The following is a 17,281-nucleotide window of genomic DNA, read 5'->3' as shown; positions in this document are numbered from 1 at the left end:
TGCGGAGGGCGTTCTCGTGCGCGCGCGCTTGGCGCCGGGTTGCTGGTTCTGGCTGGTGGAGGTAGGGACGCCTGCCGCCTCCTGGCTACTGTCGGATCGAGTAGCCTTGTACAGAGTGTCCGATGCTTTCTGGCCGGCCTTCCGGATCCGAGCCCGCTCCTTTCGACCGGGAAGGGAGACGACGCCGTTTACGACCGAGGGCCTCGCTGGGCAGTCTGTGTGGCCGGCTTGGAAGGGGCCGCAGCAGTTGGGACACTGGGGCCTGGCCATGCAAGGTCCCGTTTCGTGTGAGTCGGAAGGTCTTCCGCAGTTGCTGCAAGTCGGTCGTCGTCCGCAGAACCGGTTGGCGTGGTAGCCCTGGCAGCCGGGGTCATGTCGGATGAGCGTCCTTCGTTTTTTGATGGGCAGAGATCTGCCGCTTTGGTTGAAGAGCCTGAAGGGCGTGACCTCTGATGTGAATGATATGAGCCAAGATATTTCGTTCGTGACTGGGTTGGGCCCAAGGCGGGACGGTCGAGCAAGGACAGGCTTCTGTCCTGTCTGTGCGAAGACCTCATCTTCAACGAGTGTGGCTGGGTCCAGGACGTCCCCGCCAATGCTGTGTAGTTTTGTTGGGCATCGCGGCACAACGTATGTGTGCCACTTGATAGGCGTCTCGACTTGGTGGGCGCCGAGGCATTCCGCCAGCTTTGCCTTACTTGTAAGTAGTCTTTCCTGTATTTGCTTGTTTCGCGGCTTCAGAGAGTAACCTGTGCTGATATGGTAGACGTGGGGAAGGTCCGCTAGCCCCAGGCCAACGGCCTTACAGACGATCTGTCGTACGGCGAACGGTGCGATCTTCCGAGCGGCCGCTAAGCTTTCTTCCGGGACGCGGGCAAAGATGCGGAGGTCCTCCTTCGGCTGCGCCTGCGGCTGATCCTCGGCGGGGAGTGTGGCCTTCGGGCGGGCAGAGCTCTGGCAGCTCTGGCCGCTCCGGGTCGCCGCAGTGGTGTTGCCCGCCATCGGTGCGACGACAGCCGCCCAACTCCGGGCCGCTATTGGGCTTGTCTCGTGATTGATCAGTCTCTTGAGGGTTTGAATGACATAGGCAGTGGCTTCTTTCGCGATCTGCTTTCTAGAACCGTCAAAGCTGGCGACAACGCTGTCGACGGACCGTGCAATGGTCAGAAAGACGTCTTTCCGTGCCTCGTACTGTCTAGCTTCTTCTGCAAGGGCTGTCAAGACGGACCCTGTGGCAGATCCGCTCGGAGCAGATGCGGTAGAGGCTGCGGGCCCCTCGGCCGAGGTAGGGGCGTCGGTGGTGGCATCAAGCTGGCTTCCCGTTAGGCTGGGCCGGGTCGGCTGTGCCTCGGCGTCGCGGCGTCGCTTAGCTCTTGAGGTGGGGTTCGGCTCCGGAGGTGTCCCGGAGCCTGGTTCGGGGTCGGCTTGGTCGGCCGACATCAGTCCGGTGCCCGACGGCGGCTGTGAGGCCATCGCGGATGCGGGCTCCGGCAAGGGGAGGTGAAGAGTTTTCGGCTGTTAGTAATTTGGTGGTAGGCTCACTCATTCACTAACAGCAGATGCCAAGAAAAATTAGGCGAGAGGGAAGTTGTGTTGATTCAATGAATAGTGGAGGAGGATTTATCTGAAAGGATACAGAGAAATCGTGAGGGAGGTGGAAGGGAGGCGGCTAAGTTCGTGCGGTGAAGTAGATCACCCATGCAAAGCTACTGTTCACCCAATGGACAGTCGCAAGGGTCCTTGATCTGTCACCTGGAAACGTCAAAAATAGAGCCAAAAACACATCTACCGACAAGATGTTGGTCAATGTTCATGGTCAAGTCCTTTTACTGCTGCAAACTTGATATGCACCTGAACAGTGTACTTACTTTGGTCACACGACGGCCAACTGGGCCCATGGCTTTGGTCGAGTTGAGAGAGTTTGGGGAAAGTAGAAAACAAACTGAATCTTGGAGGGAGATAGTTGGCATACACGTCAGCAGGGCATGGCTTCCGGCTGGCACGAAGCCTAACCATTATGTGTTGGACTGTGGGATTAGGTTGGGGATGCAGAAGCATTAGGCAAAGCCCATCGAAACTAGATGGAAAGGCCATTCGCATAGCCTGTGCCGCCTTCATGGTACCGTTCTCTAATCACTGCTTCATATTGGAAGAGAGACGCTCATCTATCAAGCATCCGAAATCCCTCGTTCTGCGACCCTCAGATTTGCCTGTGGATCTTTGGCTTAGGAATATGGATGAGTATGCCGGCAGGTATCCGGCTTATGGAAACCCAGTCATGAGAGTTTGCTAAGATAATAGATCAAATTTGCTTTCTGAGAGTTGCTTCAAGCTCATCTTCTATGAGATGATGCCTTGACTTTGTCCAAACCACATCTCGCTTGCGGTCCAGATAGCTTGATCAAGTGCATGTCGTACCCTTGTCTCTGTTTCCTTGAAGCCTTCTACCATTGTACATATTCCTTGCCTATTGCCTATTGAGCGATCAAACTCTTTTCACATGTCAATTTTTCCAAATAGTTCAGGTTTCGAATGAGATCCCAGGTCGCAGGAATAGCTTGCCGTTCGAGATTGATTTGCCTAAAGTCTGCTACCAATACCTTCAAATCTACTCCATGATCATGGTTTTCGTTGCTTTCAGACATGCCCCAGTTTCTCAAGTAGTCAATGATGTTTCTAGAGGGAGAGACGGGATCCAAGAATGGCGCAACGCTTCTCCCTGTTGGCCATATGAGCTTGATTAGGCAGAGGGTTTGTGTGATGCTGCTCATTCTTCTTGTTGTTGATCAAGCGTGCACAGTGAACTCCTCGGATGGAGCTCAATTCTGAAGTGACGTATCTCAGCAGACTGAAAATTACGTGGGTGAGTCAATGCGAAGAGTTTGGTTCAATTGTGTCTGTCTTTTGCAGAGAAAATGCATAGCAAGGAAGCAACAGGGGTGGCATCTTCTTAGCTTAGAAAGCCGGTATGTTCAGTCTCTTGGCCCGCAAAAAGGCCTGCAGACGTGGAAAGAAAGAGAGATGACAATTGCAGGACTCGTAATACAGCAGTAGCGACGATGAGTTGGATCGATGAAGAGTGATGGAAGACTGGGGGAAAAGAGGCAGGGCTCGCTCTTCAAACCAGCATGGGATATATTTGGTGTGGCTGTTTGCTTGGTGTTTATGTCGGTGAATCGTGGCCATTCAAAGGGCTAGCTTTTACCCAAACAAACACCGGTGAACACCAAACGGTACACACTTGATATCAGCAAGTAGTCTAGTCTTACGCTGTGAAGGCGTTTAAACCGCCATCGAGGCTAGCGCCCGAGCGACTGTTCACGGCCGGCTTGTCGACAGCCATGAACTTGCCAATGGGACAGGTTATCGGTTTGCACCGAACTGCCCTCCTGGTGAACAAGGTCTTTTGTCTCATGAGTCTGAAGTTATACTCTGCGGAGGCTCATATCAATCATTTATTTCTAGGACATCTAGGACAAGAGAAATAGTTTCCCGCTAAATATAGATAGGTACTGAGGAAGGCCGGCCCAGGGAGGTGGAAGTGCAGCTTGATGAGCATTTGTTCTGAACATGTGACGCCCCACGCCCTTGAAACTCTTGGTAGGTGCCTTATTCTAAGACTGGAGTCGATTTTTGGACAGTGTGAACGTATAATAGATCAGCGCTAACTTTGTCCGTAGTAAGGGGTGATTTATAGGTTACGAAGTATGGCGACCAGAAAAGATGATCCTGAAAGACCTCAACGACAAATCTAGTTCCGCTTCTTGCCCTACATATCAATTGCATGGTTCAAGTTCTCTATATAGATAATAGACATCATTCTTATCAGAGGTCGCCACGACGAGTTGTGGTAAGGTAGTGACAACTCTCTGTTGACGCCTAGGAAGACCTCTCAACGACGCCGGACCTCCTCTGCGGCACACGGGGCATCGCGGAGTCGGCATAAGCCAACGTGCCCGGCACATCCGGTTAGACGAGCCCACCGCACTAATGAAGTGCTGTGTTCCGGTACCACATTAACACCGGTACGCGCGGTCACTTGAGCATGTCTGGCACAACGACGCGCTCATCGATATGCTCGGCATCCCGGAGCTAGGAATTTCAGCCCTTTGGTCCCCACTACCCAGTCGTCGTTTGACAGGAGAGATCTGTGAGGTCACCAACGGCCTGGCGACGAAGTCGGTGGTATGACGACCATGGCCTCAGTCTATCGACCGCCTCATCTGACGGTATAGAATCGAGCTAGTACTAGAACAGATAGAAAACAAATGATGCGTCCTATAGTTGCAATTATGTCACGTTCAGATAGCCTGGGACTCATACATTAAGTTCTTCTCGTCAAATTCCTGTTCTTTTCGTCACGTAGAAATAGAACCACAATATTGATCGTTTTCGGCGCCTTTGATGGCCTTATTGGGCCACACACCCCCTTCCCCTGTAATACATTATTTCCAACAGGATGAGTATGCTTATCGGCTTCTCGCTCGCCCAATCGTGGCAATATTGGAAACGACATGACTCAATCACACCTTTTAAGCATTACGCCCGTCTCCTACTCTATACCTTTGCCGTGTCTGAGCCATCCCTCGCCGGCGATCTGGATTGATTATAAACAGAATGGCTCGGGTGTCGCGGGTGTAAGGTGACAATATGGTCCCTAAGCAAATATTTCCGCACCCGATCTTGTCTCCTCAAGTTCTGACATTACAGCGATTTGGTCTTCCAAGTCTTCACGCACCTTCTTAAACTGGACTTGGGGCTCTTTCTTCGGCATTGGGCAAAGAAGTCTAAGAATAATCCCATTTTTTTCTTCTTTTTGATCTTTTCCGAAGGGCTCCGACTGACTGGCCGACTAATTATACTGACTACAGGACCCTGAAAGAAAGCTACAGAGCCGCTGTGAGAGACTGCTTCGAGAAATTCCACCTAACCATAACACATGCTTGTTGCAACATACGCCCCTTCGATATCAAATGCCTTGAAAACCCACTCAATAGCGGTCACTTTGTCTCCTCGTTCTTTAGGAATAATGAGACCAGGTCCTGACCACATGTCATATCAGGTCCATGTTGTCCGTTACATGACAGCTCGGACACATGCTAAGCGGCCCAAGTAGCCATGATAGTCTCCGTAGCGAACGATTTACCTGCTGTCCTCCTTCACTTATCGTCTTCTTGCTTACTTCCTTCTCCCTGATTTTTTGCCGCGTTCTCCACCTTGAATAGTAGCTCCTTTATCTCTCTTTTAAGCTGCTGGACATTGCATGCGAGCGCTTTGTTGTAAGTCTCATAATCCCTCTTCCTGTACCATTCCCTAACTAAGGTTTCTTCATACAGGTTGCTTGGACCGCCTTCCTGTGTCATGATTCTCTTGACCTCGCTATACGTCTCGTCATCCGTAGCTGACATATTGCTCGTCGAGGTTCGCGGCTGCTAGCTCAATTGATGGGGTGACCTGATGTTCCTTTCCGTTTGACGGTAGCACGTCTTCTGATTTCGGGAGATGTTGTCTTGTCGTAGCTTCTTCTGGTGTCTGAATACGCTCGGGTTTTCAGCTAAGTTGAGCTGAAGGTGGTGGAATTCAAATTTGGCGTAGGTGCAGGGTGTTGTAGCAGCTACCGCAGTGTCTAGGAAACCGGTCGTTGTCTAGTTATTTCGAAGCAAGTGATTTGATTTGTTTCTGGGAGAGTATATAACAGAAGTTTACGAGTATGCGGATGAAACCTGGCCTTTTGTAGCCGTTTATTGGGGATCTGGAACGTCGCATGACGGCGTCGTGGATGAGCAGAAAGAGGAGGCCTAATCCAATATCGAGATCGGTATGCGAACAGTGATATTTCGGTCCTTCGAAGAGGACAAAGAGAGATATTGGGAAGTTTGGGCTTTCTTGCAAGAGCGATCAAAATCCATTGTCCTGGGTTTGTCTGGTAATTGCATCGCGAACCAGCTGGCCTTGACCCGCCCCGGCCAACATGGGTGTTCCATCATCCAGCATTGTCAAGTGGTCTAGAATTGCGTTGTGGCGGTTAAACCGTCAGTAAGGCAGGCGCATAAGCGACTATTCATGGCCAACTCTTTTTTTGACAGCCACCAGCTTGGCTGAGTTGAGCTCTTTATCTCATAGTGAAAAGTGAGCCCACAATCAGGAGATCGAATCTACCTAAATGGCACAAACATTGAATCTCAATAGGAACCACCCACCTGGAAAGACTTTGCCTTATGGGTCTGGATCATTCATCTACGGGTGTTTATGTCTTGTCTTTTTTTCCAGGAGAGCCGAAAAAAGTGTGTTCTCGCCAGGATTTGCACACATTTAGACGGGCAGCACCAGCTTATTAGACAAGCACCTTGGTAAATAGGTACCCCTGAATGGGGCTTTTTACATACGCCTCCTTCCTGAGACTGAACTTGGTTCTTGGACAGTCCGAACCTACAGCGACATCACGGGTCATCTCGAAAGGCAACTATTCAAGGCACTTTGGGGAGATCTTCTCCGGCTTGGCCGAAAACGCCTGATGGCCGCGTCCCCTACTCACACTCCTCGTCAGCGTGTTGCTATCGATCCCCCCATTGAAATCATGAATATGCGTAGAATGAAACCGAGGCCTCACATCCTCCTCCCCCTTGAAAGTCACAGCAAACCAAGAAAATCGCCCAAGTCTCGGCCACGCCTCATTAATCTCTCTCCGCGTATTCCCATGTACCATTCTCTCAGGCCCGCTTGTACGCGAATGCCTCTAAAGCTTATTGTACAGCGTCACGAGATGAATCCGGCTGGCCGATGTCAGTGATGGCACCGTCGGCGCTCATGTCCTAATGCCGGACGATAGCCTCGGCGACGACCTTGGCCTGGTCTGCGGACGCATCGTCGTCTTTGAGGGCTTGGAGGGCGTCGAAAACGCCGCAGATGCCAAGTGACATGCGAGTTGCGGTGAAATTTTACGTGGATTGTGACTAGCATCACGGCAATCCTGTCGTCCATTCGTTGAGACTAACTCCGCCTTAACACATCTTGGGCTGGTAGGCAGTGAAGAGCCTTCACGGACGTGGCGTTCGGTTTGAATATTATCCTGTAAAAAACACAGGCAGGATGTATCAAGAGGAGAAGCTTACAATCCAACGAAGAAGTCATCAAGGTGAGGAATTATACTCGGCTCGGCAGCTGCAACATCATGCCAGATCCCTCACCTCATACCTCGGGATCTGCAAATGAGTCGAAGTCACTCGTCATCGGGAAGAAAATCGAATGCTGAGAAGTTTAATCCCTGGGTGACCACTAAAAGTCACATACCTCCGTCCTTTTAGCTTCAGATCGCCGCTAGGCGTTGTCTAGATACTCGGGGTCTCCCGCCCGTCAGACATGGTCTGCGAGCAGAAAGGCACCGGATCAAGCGGCAGTAACAGGAACTGAGATCACTTACAGTCAGAACGAGATGTCGTAGAGCTACTCCCGCGCGTGCAAGTTGACTTCTGGATTGACACGAGGGAAAGAAGAGGCTAGTCATCGCTGGGTTGATGATGGCGTCGTGAGGGTAGACGAGGACAGCCTGCTAGGAAGGGATGTAAGAATTTGATTCTCGCGAGGTTTTCCTCCACCTGGGACACGGCCACGGCACTGAGATCCAGCAGTACCTTACTCACTTTGTGTCTATGTGCTCTGGTTAGCAGGGCCAGCGAAGGAGCTCCCGTGGCTGGTAATTGTCGTAGTTTGCATTGGTATAGTTTCTGCACTGGGGAACATTTTTGGGCTTCTTGATGTGAATGCGCCCGAACACTTTTGAAAGAAAAGTCCGACAAAAACTGGTGATGAGGCTTATGCCTAAAAGCAGGCGAATGGTTGCGGTTCAAAGTGTATATTTCAATGGCTCTTGATCAAGAGTACCGTAGTGGTAAATATGCCAGTGGCTCGAAGCGTCGAGCTTAAGCCCTGCGTAAGATGAGGAAGAAGTGTATCAAAAGCATTATCTGCAGTCAAGCAGGAGACAGGACAGCAGCGAGGAAAAGCAACGATTAAATCAGACAACTGAACAACCATCTCAGGGGATAGGCACTGCCACCTTCACATCTTGCCCTTGCCCTTGCCGCGAGTCTCCAACATGGGAAACTCCTCTTGCTCCTGCTGAATACCCAGGCCGGAGAAATCGCCGGCACCATTCTCTTGCAGACTCAGTCGCAAAGCCAGCTCCAAATCATCGTCTCGTGGCGCAGGGTGGCTGGCGGATCCAGCACTACTGAGCAAGAGAGCCAACTCAAGGTCGTCGTCCTTAGGCGTGGCTTTGCTGGAAGAACCTGCTTTAGCGCCAGCAACAGGCTTGTAAGTTGCGGGGGGAGATATGGAGGGTGTTCTCTTTGTCGTCTTCTTCGCCGGTTTAGACTTGTACTTGATGGCAAACTCAAAATCACTGGAGCTGTTCTTGCGAGGAGACTCCGCCATATCGTCGGTAGCCTCCATCAGAGAAAGTCGGAGAGCTTGCTGGAGCTGCTGTTCGTACTCGTCTTCTTCCTCGACGACCGGAGGCGGGGGTGTAAAGCCAGTAATACTGGGCTCCGGTGTAACTGTGTCCACAGTACTTTCGCTGAAGGACGATACCGTGTCGAAGTTAGCATCGGCGGCAGAACCAGTGTCGCTGGCGCTAGTACGACGCTGCTCCTCGAGTAGGAGTGTTTCTTGAGATATCATCTCTGCGTATTGAAGAGCCTCCTCTTCGGTCAAGTCGCCAAAGGCGCCAACGCCAAATCTGTTGCGTAACCAGGCTTCTTCCTTAATGTCCTGCTCCTCTTCCCGCCGAAGCTCTGCAGTCTCTGCGGCAATATAGCCTGAAACGTTCCCGCCCTGGCGCCTAGTAGCAAGGCGGCCATGAACATCGGCGTGTCGAAGTCGACGTTTACGACCAGGAGGCTGGTGAGTGGCGCTATAAGACCAGTAACGCAGGAAGGCCCCGAAAGATGTAATGCCACGCAACACAGTAGGATCAGGATCGAGGTAGATGGCTCGAGCAGCTGAGTATGTGTCAATCGGAAGCGCAGGGTTCATCGTCATCATGTGACGGGGTACTCGACCGTTGGAACGTCCATTGAGGGTACGGAGAGGCTCCAGTGAAGAAGCCAGCGGGTCCCATGCCTGCACCAAGCCATCGTTTCCGCCGTGGACCAGATACAAAGCCGTCAAGGCCAGGCAACTGATCTCGGGAGACTCTGTTTGAATGATGCGAAGAGGGGAGATGGTGGACAGACTGCGCTGCTCGCGACAGTTCCATACAACAACAGACCCATCCTTGGTGCCGATAGCTAGCATACGGGTTCGCCGACCAGGAATTTCTGTCGACGATTCGGCCGTCTGTGGTGTCATTGTAGGAGTGGCAGCAGATCTGGGCCCAAATTGTAGAGGGTCTTCCGTCAATGTGAGAAGTGCGTGCGACGACAAATCAAGAGCCGACGCAGTGATCTCCGAGGCTCCATGGTTGCCAAGTGACATTGTAGCAACAGCCCATTCATCCATCGAATTGAGCTTTGCCTGAGGCGTCAGCGAGCCGGACGAGATGGGCGTCACATCGCCCTTTTCCACAGCCTTGGTAGGCTTGGGCTGGGGCTGAGAAGCATGCTTGTAGTCTCTTCCCGATCCAAATATTGACTGCTGAATTGGAGGAACATCCTGCTCGACTGAAGCAGTATCTTCCACAATGTCTGGAGTCTGTCGCGGCGTTTGGGACATGGCTCTGGCATAGCGAGTGACGCTTGGGGGATGTGTCTCCTCCAGCCCGCAATGAATAGAGACAATGACCTCCCCAGCGCCCCCGCCGTCATCGTTTGCAAAATCAACCTCCAGTCTTCTTCGCATATCCCAGCCATCGCAGACCTTCCGGAAATGTGACGGCTTGTAACGAAGGAACTTTTCGATCTCCCGGGCTTCCGCAACGAGTTGCTCTTTGCTCAAATTCATCGCGTCTGCGGGGGATCGAGGAGAATAAGCACCTCGGAGAGCATGCTTGTCGAACTCATCAGGCCGAGCCTGGCGACGGGAGTCGTCGATGAGCCGCCAGTAGACTGAGCGTCCGGCGAACCATGCGTTCTTGGTGACATCTTCGCCTTTAGATCGCTCCAAACTTGTCTTCGGCACATCGACCAGGTAGAATACCTCTCCCAGGGCATTGAGAGCCACAGCCCAGACGCGCTGGGCAGTCTTGCGCTTCTGGGTATACTGATCGTCGACTTTGATTGAGACGATCGGAACACCTGGGCTGAGCACCCATCGCGTTGTCATCTCACCGTTGGGATGCCGCGGCCCACTTCCGTCTCCGTGAAGCGCATACGTCGTGACGATTCCGAGGGTTGAGCCGGTGATGATCCCGACCGTGGAGTGCGTAATGTTAGGTACAGCAGTGGATTTGGCAACCCAAACGGCCGAGATCGCTTCTGATAGTTCAGGGATCTTGGGAATATCGGGGTAGGTGTCGATCACGCCAGTGTCGCTACCAAGATACCGACCATGCATCTCATTGATCGGGCGGTAGTAGGCGCGTCCGCCTGGAAAGCCTTCGCCGGAGAGCATGCCATAGGGCTGACTGACATCCATGACATTTGGGCAAGCGGCGGGTCCATCGCCGGCACCGTAGGGCTCAAGATTGGGAAACACCTCGTCCAGCTGTAGAATAGTGAAAGGATCTCTGAATCCCCATTTTTCCACCTTGCCAATAAAAGAATCACTCAAGGTTGCGGCACCGAGGTCGGCGGTGCCGTGAATAACCCTGGGAGCCTTCTTGACAGTAAAGTCGGCATGGATGTGGGTCACAGCCCAGGGCAGTTTCGAGTTGTAGGTCAAGACAGCGCTTGTCTTCTTGCTGCTTCGGCCAGATGCTCCAATGCCGCCAGGCTTTGCACCCGGCTTACCTCTGATGAGGCCCCTCAAGAGACGGGTTCGTAGGAGATATTCACTTCGCCACGTCGCGAGAGATGTCAAGCGAGAAAAGTAGCGGGACTCTGAGCGAACGAATTCGAAAGAGTCATGGTCCAAGGGCCCTGCGCAACTCTGCTCGCCAGATTTTGTAGCCAGACTATCGTGACCCGGGAAGAATCGTAAAAAGGCCATTCGCCACGCATGGGGTGTCGTGACGAGCGAGTAGAAACGCTTCGACACCAAAGCTATCGCGGAGTGCGAATCGGGATGTAGGTGAGATAGGACATGGGTCAACAGCTCTAGAACCATAGCGTTAGTGGGGTTTCAACTGCATTCACTCTGTCTTGTCCTGCATACCGTTTGGAAAGTCTGTCAACTGCACACTATCGGGTCGATTATCAGATCGCTTGATGACCTTAAAGCCCAGAGCTTGGCGAGGAGTCGACGGGGTTTGCGCATTTTCGTAATCAATCACTCGCTGACCAGCGACGGCTGAATGGCTATCAACAGAAGCTGAATCGTCGACACTCAGCCGGCGAAGCTTCTCGTCGAGCTGGGCGGCGCTGACGGCGTCGAATGAGTCACGGCGCCCTCCATCTGGAACAGATCTTGGAGATGCACTGCCTGTCTCTTCGCGGCGAAGGACGGCGACGCCGTTGGGCTGCTGGCGCGAACAAAAGCCATGCTGGACTGAGGTAGTGATGTCCGGGGGGTTATCTTGTTGATGTTGCGTTTCTGAAGACTCTGTCGGCCAATGTTGCATAAAGCTGTGGAACGGGAGGTCGTGGGCAGGTGGCGGGCGACTGTGCAAGGACAATGTGCACAGTCTTGGGAGATGAAGTTGCTATGTTCGAGAGAACAGATTTGCGCGAAATGTGGAAGGATTGCGAATCGGTTACGGCTTGAGGGTGTGATAACGTGTCTAATTCGTGTATGGTGCTTAAGTGAAGCTTTTCGTGGCCGCGTTTCGTGACGAAATGACCTACCGTCCCGGGAGATTGCGGGCGATGGAACATCCCCGGGCCGGTGCTTATCAGTGGCGGGGTGTAGCGGTTTTTCTTATCAGAATCACTTCAATGCCGTCATCAACACCATCACCAAAACGTTTTGTCAGTCAGGTCCACTTGAACATATTACACGAGCAGTAAACCATTCAATTGGTTGATATTCCTGGCTAATCGATTACACATGTGCCATCATGTCACAAAAGTATTCGCTATTACTGCTACAACTTCAATTCGGTGCAGCAACCGCTGTGTGCCTGGAAAGGCTTTCTGCGCTAAATGGCCTCATTGGCTCAACGAAACAGGAACAATTGCCGTACAGGACGGAACTTACTGTCGAAAGTTGGCAATTCGATACGCCGTAGGGGCGCTTACTCTTACAGCACCGGGCTTAATGCAGCCTAGGCATGGACCAAAAGCTAGATATCACCAATGCGACGATGATTGCGAACGGCAAAAGATGAAGATGCGGCCAGTGTGGATTGAACACACGACCTTCAGATTAAGTGATTGAAGTTGACTTCAGTCTGACGCTCTCCCAACTGAGCTATGTCCGCCACGATCTTCGAGTTGCGATGCCAAGTTCGTCTGCAGAAACGGACTAAGGCCCTGTTCCAAGTGGAGAGTAATCTCGGAGTCTGAGTTGATCTACTGGAGTGGAGCCTCGAGAATTTGCCCTTCCGAAGTTTGGACAGAACAATGAGATGGTGGTGGTCGACTGTACCTAAGGGGAACAGATGGAAATCCAGAAAACACTCAGCAGGTGGCATCTATCAAGAGGGCGAATGGCAGGAAAGAAGGGGGCGGTTGAATGTTGTCTCGTCAGTCAGCTGCTCCTCCAGCTGTCTTGGTTTCTTTCCCTTTTAACTCCCGACCCCTTCAGCACCCCCAAAGTTTCCAAGAAGAATTGATGCGCGAGTGCGGCAGGTTTGACAGGTTTGACAGTTTGCTTGACATGCCGAGACAAGGGACAACAACGGCTGACAACAATCTGACAGATTATTGACGACAAGTTCGCTACCAACGAGCCCACGCTAGCGGCGTCAGTCAGGACCCGCCGCGTTGGTAAGGATGGCAGTTAGTATCGGCCTCATCCTGCTGACTTGCTCTCGTTTATCCTGGTCCACCTCAGCAATCCGGCCCTCTTCTTCTTGAAACAACTTCAACTTTACGATGTTGCTCGACCGAGTTTCTTCTCGAGGTCCTTGTCCGTATGAGAAGGTACTATTACACTAGACAACGGCGTCCGACCTCTGTGCCCCGGAGTGCAAACCGACCATGGCACCACCAAGTGGCCGACGGTCAGCCTGAACCGTGACAGCCACCGACCACAGCCGCCCGAAATGATATCATGAACTTCCGGGACGCCCCCAAAGACGGACCTGTCCCGATCCCAGTACCTCGGTTCGGCCTCGTGTTTTCTCAAAGACTCCAGAGCGGCCTCCCGAGACCCCTTTTTGCGTTTCCGCCAGTCGCGGCACCATAGAGTCAACTTCCAGTGACTCGATTCCCAAGATCAAAGGAGACGTATTTGCACCGCCATCACGGCATCGCCTACCATCACCATCTTAACGAGAAGAAGCACAGACGCCTTGCGACCCCCCCCCCCGGCACACCAAATCTTGGACACCGACTCATCATGCTGCCGCAATTCCGCACAACATGAGTCGCGCGGCCAAGGCAGAGCAATCTGGCAATCTCAGCCCGGCTACCAACACACAGGGTCCCTGGGGCTAGGCCGCGTAACGGTGCCATGAGACCATGGCAGTCCCCTCCCATTTCCCCTTCTCTCTTTCGCACCCCCCTTGGTCCCTGGGCCCTGGCACCTCCATCGTCGGTGAAGCCCTATGAAGAACGAGTGGAACACTGGAAACCCTCCCCTGGAACTTGTGCGTTCGGATGTCAAGGGTCCTCTTCCCACACTCTCCCACGCTGTCGATTCTCGCTGGTCACTTGTTACTCCGTCCATGAGGGCGAACACCAGCAAATTCCATCGGTGCGGTCCAGTTCCGTTTCTTTCGCGCTTCAGCCGTCGCTATAATGACCCATGTGCGGCACAGTAGAGACTTACTCAAACCTACCGGGCTGTTCGATACGACAGACAGCTATTATGCCTCGGCGACTTCATCCCGGGCGTCAAGCGGCTCAAGCCCTCTCTTGATCATCGGATCATGGCACCTGAGGCAGTTTCTTCCACCGCCGAGTCAGGACTCGTCACTGTTTCCCTCGATTCCCAGATTTTCTTGATGATCTCTCATCTATCACAAAGACCGTGCACTGTAGCGCACTGACGGTCAACTGAGCACACACCAAAGATTAAGAATTCCCGACTTCCGGGGGCCAGCCCCGAACCACAAGAGTCGAACATCCCCCATCGCATGGGTGCCCAGAACAACATCCAGGATCCTAGGGTAACCATACTCCGTACAGGTATCCACCTCTCAAGTCAACTTCATTCAAAAACGGCCGAGTCAAATCTGTAAGAGAAAGGAGCCACCTGTGACGTAGGTCTCCGCACAGTCGCCCATTCCCTTGGGCCGCGCTTGGACGGAGAACAGAGCACAGAAAGGCAATTCTTTCGGGGCCAAGAGAACGTCTCCATTATATCTGCGAGTGCGGATATGGATCCCACTGTGAAGTTGTGAACAACACAGGGCCCCATATCACATGCCGCGATATTGACAGCTACCTGAATACGCTCCGCGCTCCTCGCATAACAAGCCCTGGCATCGACTCGCTCGAGAAGGATGAACAGTCACCACGAGCAGAAAAACTTCAGCACAATAAAAATGGGTAATGAGAGCATTCCTCGGCGTTGTCGGCACACATTTTTACACACATACGGATACACACATTTTGCCAAAGACTACGGATATTAGACGTCCCATATATGGTACAGGCCAGAACGGACGGGGGGCCCAGTCTTGCCCGCGGATGTTTCCTTTTCCCATCCGGGTCTAGCGTTGCAGAGCCAGCGTTGAACGGGGGCCCTGTCAAAACGGCTGTCAAAAAGTCAAAATAAAAGTCATCTAAGAAACTTCCCGATACGCCCAGAAGACTGCAGTCTGCGACTCCTTGACCCAGGATTCAGGGTTCTCTCTCCTGGGTTGTCCCTGATGAGAAAGTCTCATGAAGAAGGGATCACGAACCAGGGCCAACTGAACTTACCGTCCCTTCTAGGAAACATTCTGGCATTTCGCGGGCAAAGTAATGTGCCAAGCCCTTCTAACAAGCCAAAAAGACATACACCATGATCGCAAACTATCACCACCAATTAATTCCTTGCAAAGCTGCCTAGATTCGTTCAAGGACAGGCATGCGAGATGAGTTGTCTCCCGCCGATGCCGTCGTCCATCCTCTTTGCTCACGTCTTGGACATCTGCCACAGCCACCGCAACATTCCGTCTTCCCGCGGTCCAAGTCTCTGGAGAGAGCATCCAAGTCCTGAACCTAAGCCCCCAGCTTAATAGGAAGTTAGGAACTCATCCGAAGTTTCCTGACTAGACTTCTCACTCAGCCTTCAGGGGCTTCGTCCGAAGTGGACCCCCGGTCAACACTCAGTAGACTACGAATTACTGCAAGTCTGCAAGTGCACAGAGAGTTACAACGGGGGCAAAAAACATGCAAGGAGACAAAACTCGCAATGCTGATCAGCAGTTGACATCCCCCCATTCAGTCTTCAAAACAGAGGATACATCGACCTCACGCCAGTGTCCCTTGCGAAAGAACGATTCTCCATTTCTCAAAACCCGACCCCCCCCCCCGTCCGCCGCCGCGGGCCCTCCCGCTCGCCTCTCAACGCCCATCCAAACTTCCCTGGGAGGAACCCCGTTGCGAGTTTCAACACCCTCAATGTCCGCCGTCCGGCCGGTCCAATCGACAATGGTGCCCAACATACGAGCTCCATCGAACCCGAAAAAATTAGAGACAACACTGGGGAATCATGTTCTTCATCACACCGGCACGCAGGGAAGAGAAACAAGAATCTGACCCCAACACAGCCCAACTTCGCCCTTGATCGCCAATTTAGACCCCAGGTCGCATATGGTCGTACGCAACGGGTGACGGCGCGGGACATCACAGTCCTCTAGGCAGGGAGACAACATGAGCATGGTTTCTGCAATCAGAGGCTCGGAGCAGAGTCTCCCATCTGCATCCTAGTCACCTAGTGACATTGCTATGCACGGATACAGCGCGTCAATAACCCTCCCTCTGCTCGGTTCTATTTCCATAACCCATGGCCGTAATTCAACGCGTCTACCGGGGAAGCCACGCGGTGCCAGTCGGTCGTCGCCGTCTTCGTCCTCGTCTGCATATGTACGAATACACTACGGTTACGTATAGATGTCGTCGTCGTCGTCGTCGTCGTCGATTGTCGACACACCACAGTAGGTGGAAAGGGTTCCTTTTCCCGTCCAAACAAACGGAGACAGGACGATGCGTTCGCAACCACCCCACCAAAGACGTTGGAAATGAGCCACCTATGCCGCGGCTCGACGGCGCATCTCCCGGCGTGACAGTGCCAAACCCCATTCAACACCCCCGAACTCATGTCCCATTCGGGGCCTCGCAGGACTCCTCAACCGCCGCTGACCTGCCCTCTTGGGCAGAAGCCGTGGAACGACCCCCCGAACCACAGCACTCTTGGCACAGAAATACAAAAAATACACACTGCAGAAAGGGCCAGCTATCATGAAACGGGACATCTTTACTAAAGCGGTGGAACATGCCCCCAAAGCAACGGGGGGATGGTTGAACCCAAGCCCCGACAGCACGCAACTCTCATTGGCCCTCGACCACCCTGAACGGTGAACCTGACTACGGAACACAAGCCGTCGTTGCCTCGTTGGTGGGTGATGACTACCCAGTTCGGCGTTGCCAGCCCGTGTCGAATTCCGCGTTCCTCCCATTGGCGCGCTCTCTCCCTCTCTTTTGCGTCCACGGAGTTCGTTTGAAACTCGTACAATCTCATTACAGTGTATACCAACGAGACGACTTTCGGATATTCTTCGCAAGATTCGCACATGCACACGTCTTCGTGTATGCCTTGCAAAGCGTTCCGCCTCTGAGTCTGCCGCCCATTGCCGCCTGGGCAGAAAAGTCTACCTCACAATCTGCGGACGGAGTACGGAGTACCAAGGCGCCAAGTCAACGAATCTTCGGACACAATGCCGATGGGGGGCGGATGAGGGGGGAAACAAACCCCAAGCTATCGGTGTTTAGAAATGCTGTTGCAAAGTAAATCGGCCCTTTGCAGGGACAAGCGCACGTCGAATTATGAACAACACTATCTGTATGCCTGTACTCCCCCGGCACTTTGACGCAGGTAAGTGATCGATCAGGCACGTTCGGATGATCTTCGCGGCAGTTGTACGCAGTATGGT

General features: G+C 52.8%; 1 protein-coding gene and 1 non-coding gene across 2 annotated transcripts; both read right to left on the bottom strand.

The window, feature by feature from the left end:
- Positions 1-8,058: 8,058 nt before the first annotated feature.
- Positions 8,059-11,656, bottom strand: BDZ83DRAFT_569044 (F-box domain-containing protein; the record flags this gene model as incomplete). The annotated part of the gene is made up of 2 exons (XM_060504143.1): positions 8,059-11,192; positions 11,251-11,656. 2 exons carry the CDS (start codon positions 11,654-11,656, stop codon positions 8,059-8,061), a joined length of 3,540 nt encoding a protein of 1,179 aa, XP_060369273.1.
- A 708-nt stretch (positions 11,657-12,364) lies between these two features.
- Positions 12,365-12,454, bottom strand: BDZ83DRAFT_t59. The gene has a single exon. It is a non-coding gene; the product is annotated as a tRNA-Phe (tRNA).
- Between the last annotated feature and the right edge of the window lie 4,827 nt (positions 12,455-17,281).

The sequence above is a fragment of the Colletotrichum acutatum genome (genome assembly GCF_030867785.1).
Source record: "Colletotrichum acutatum strain CBS 112980 chromosome Unknown BDZ83scaffold_13, whole genome shotgun sequence".
Taxonomy (NCBI): domain Eukaryota; kingdom Fungi; phylum Ascomycota; class Sordariomycetes; order Glomerellales; family Glomerellaceae; genus Colletotrichum; species Colletotrichum acutatum.
This window is presented reverse-complemented; position numbering and strand designations above follow the sequence as displayed.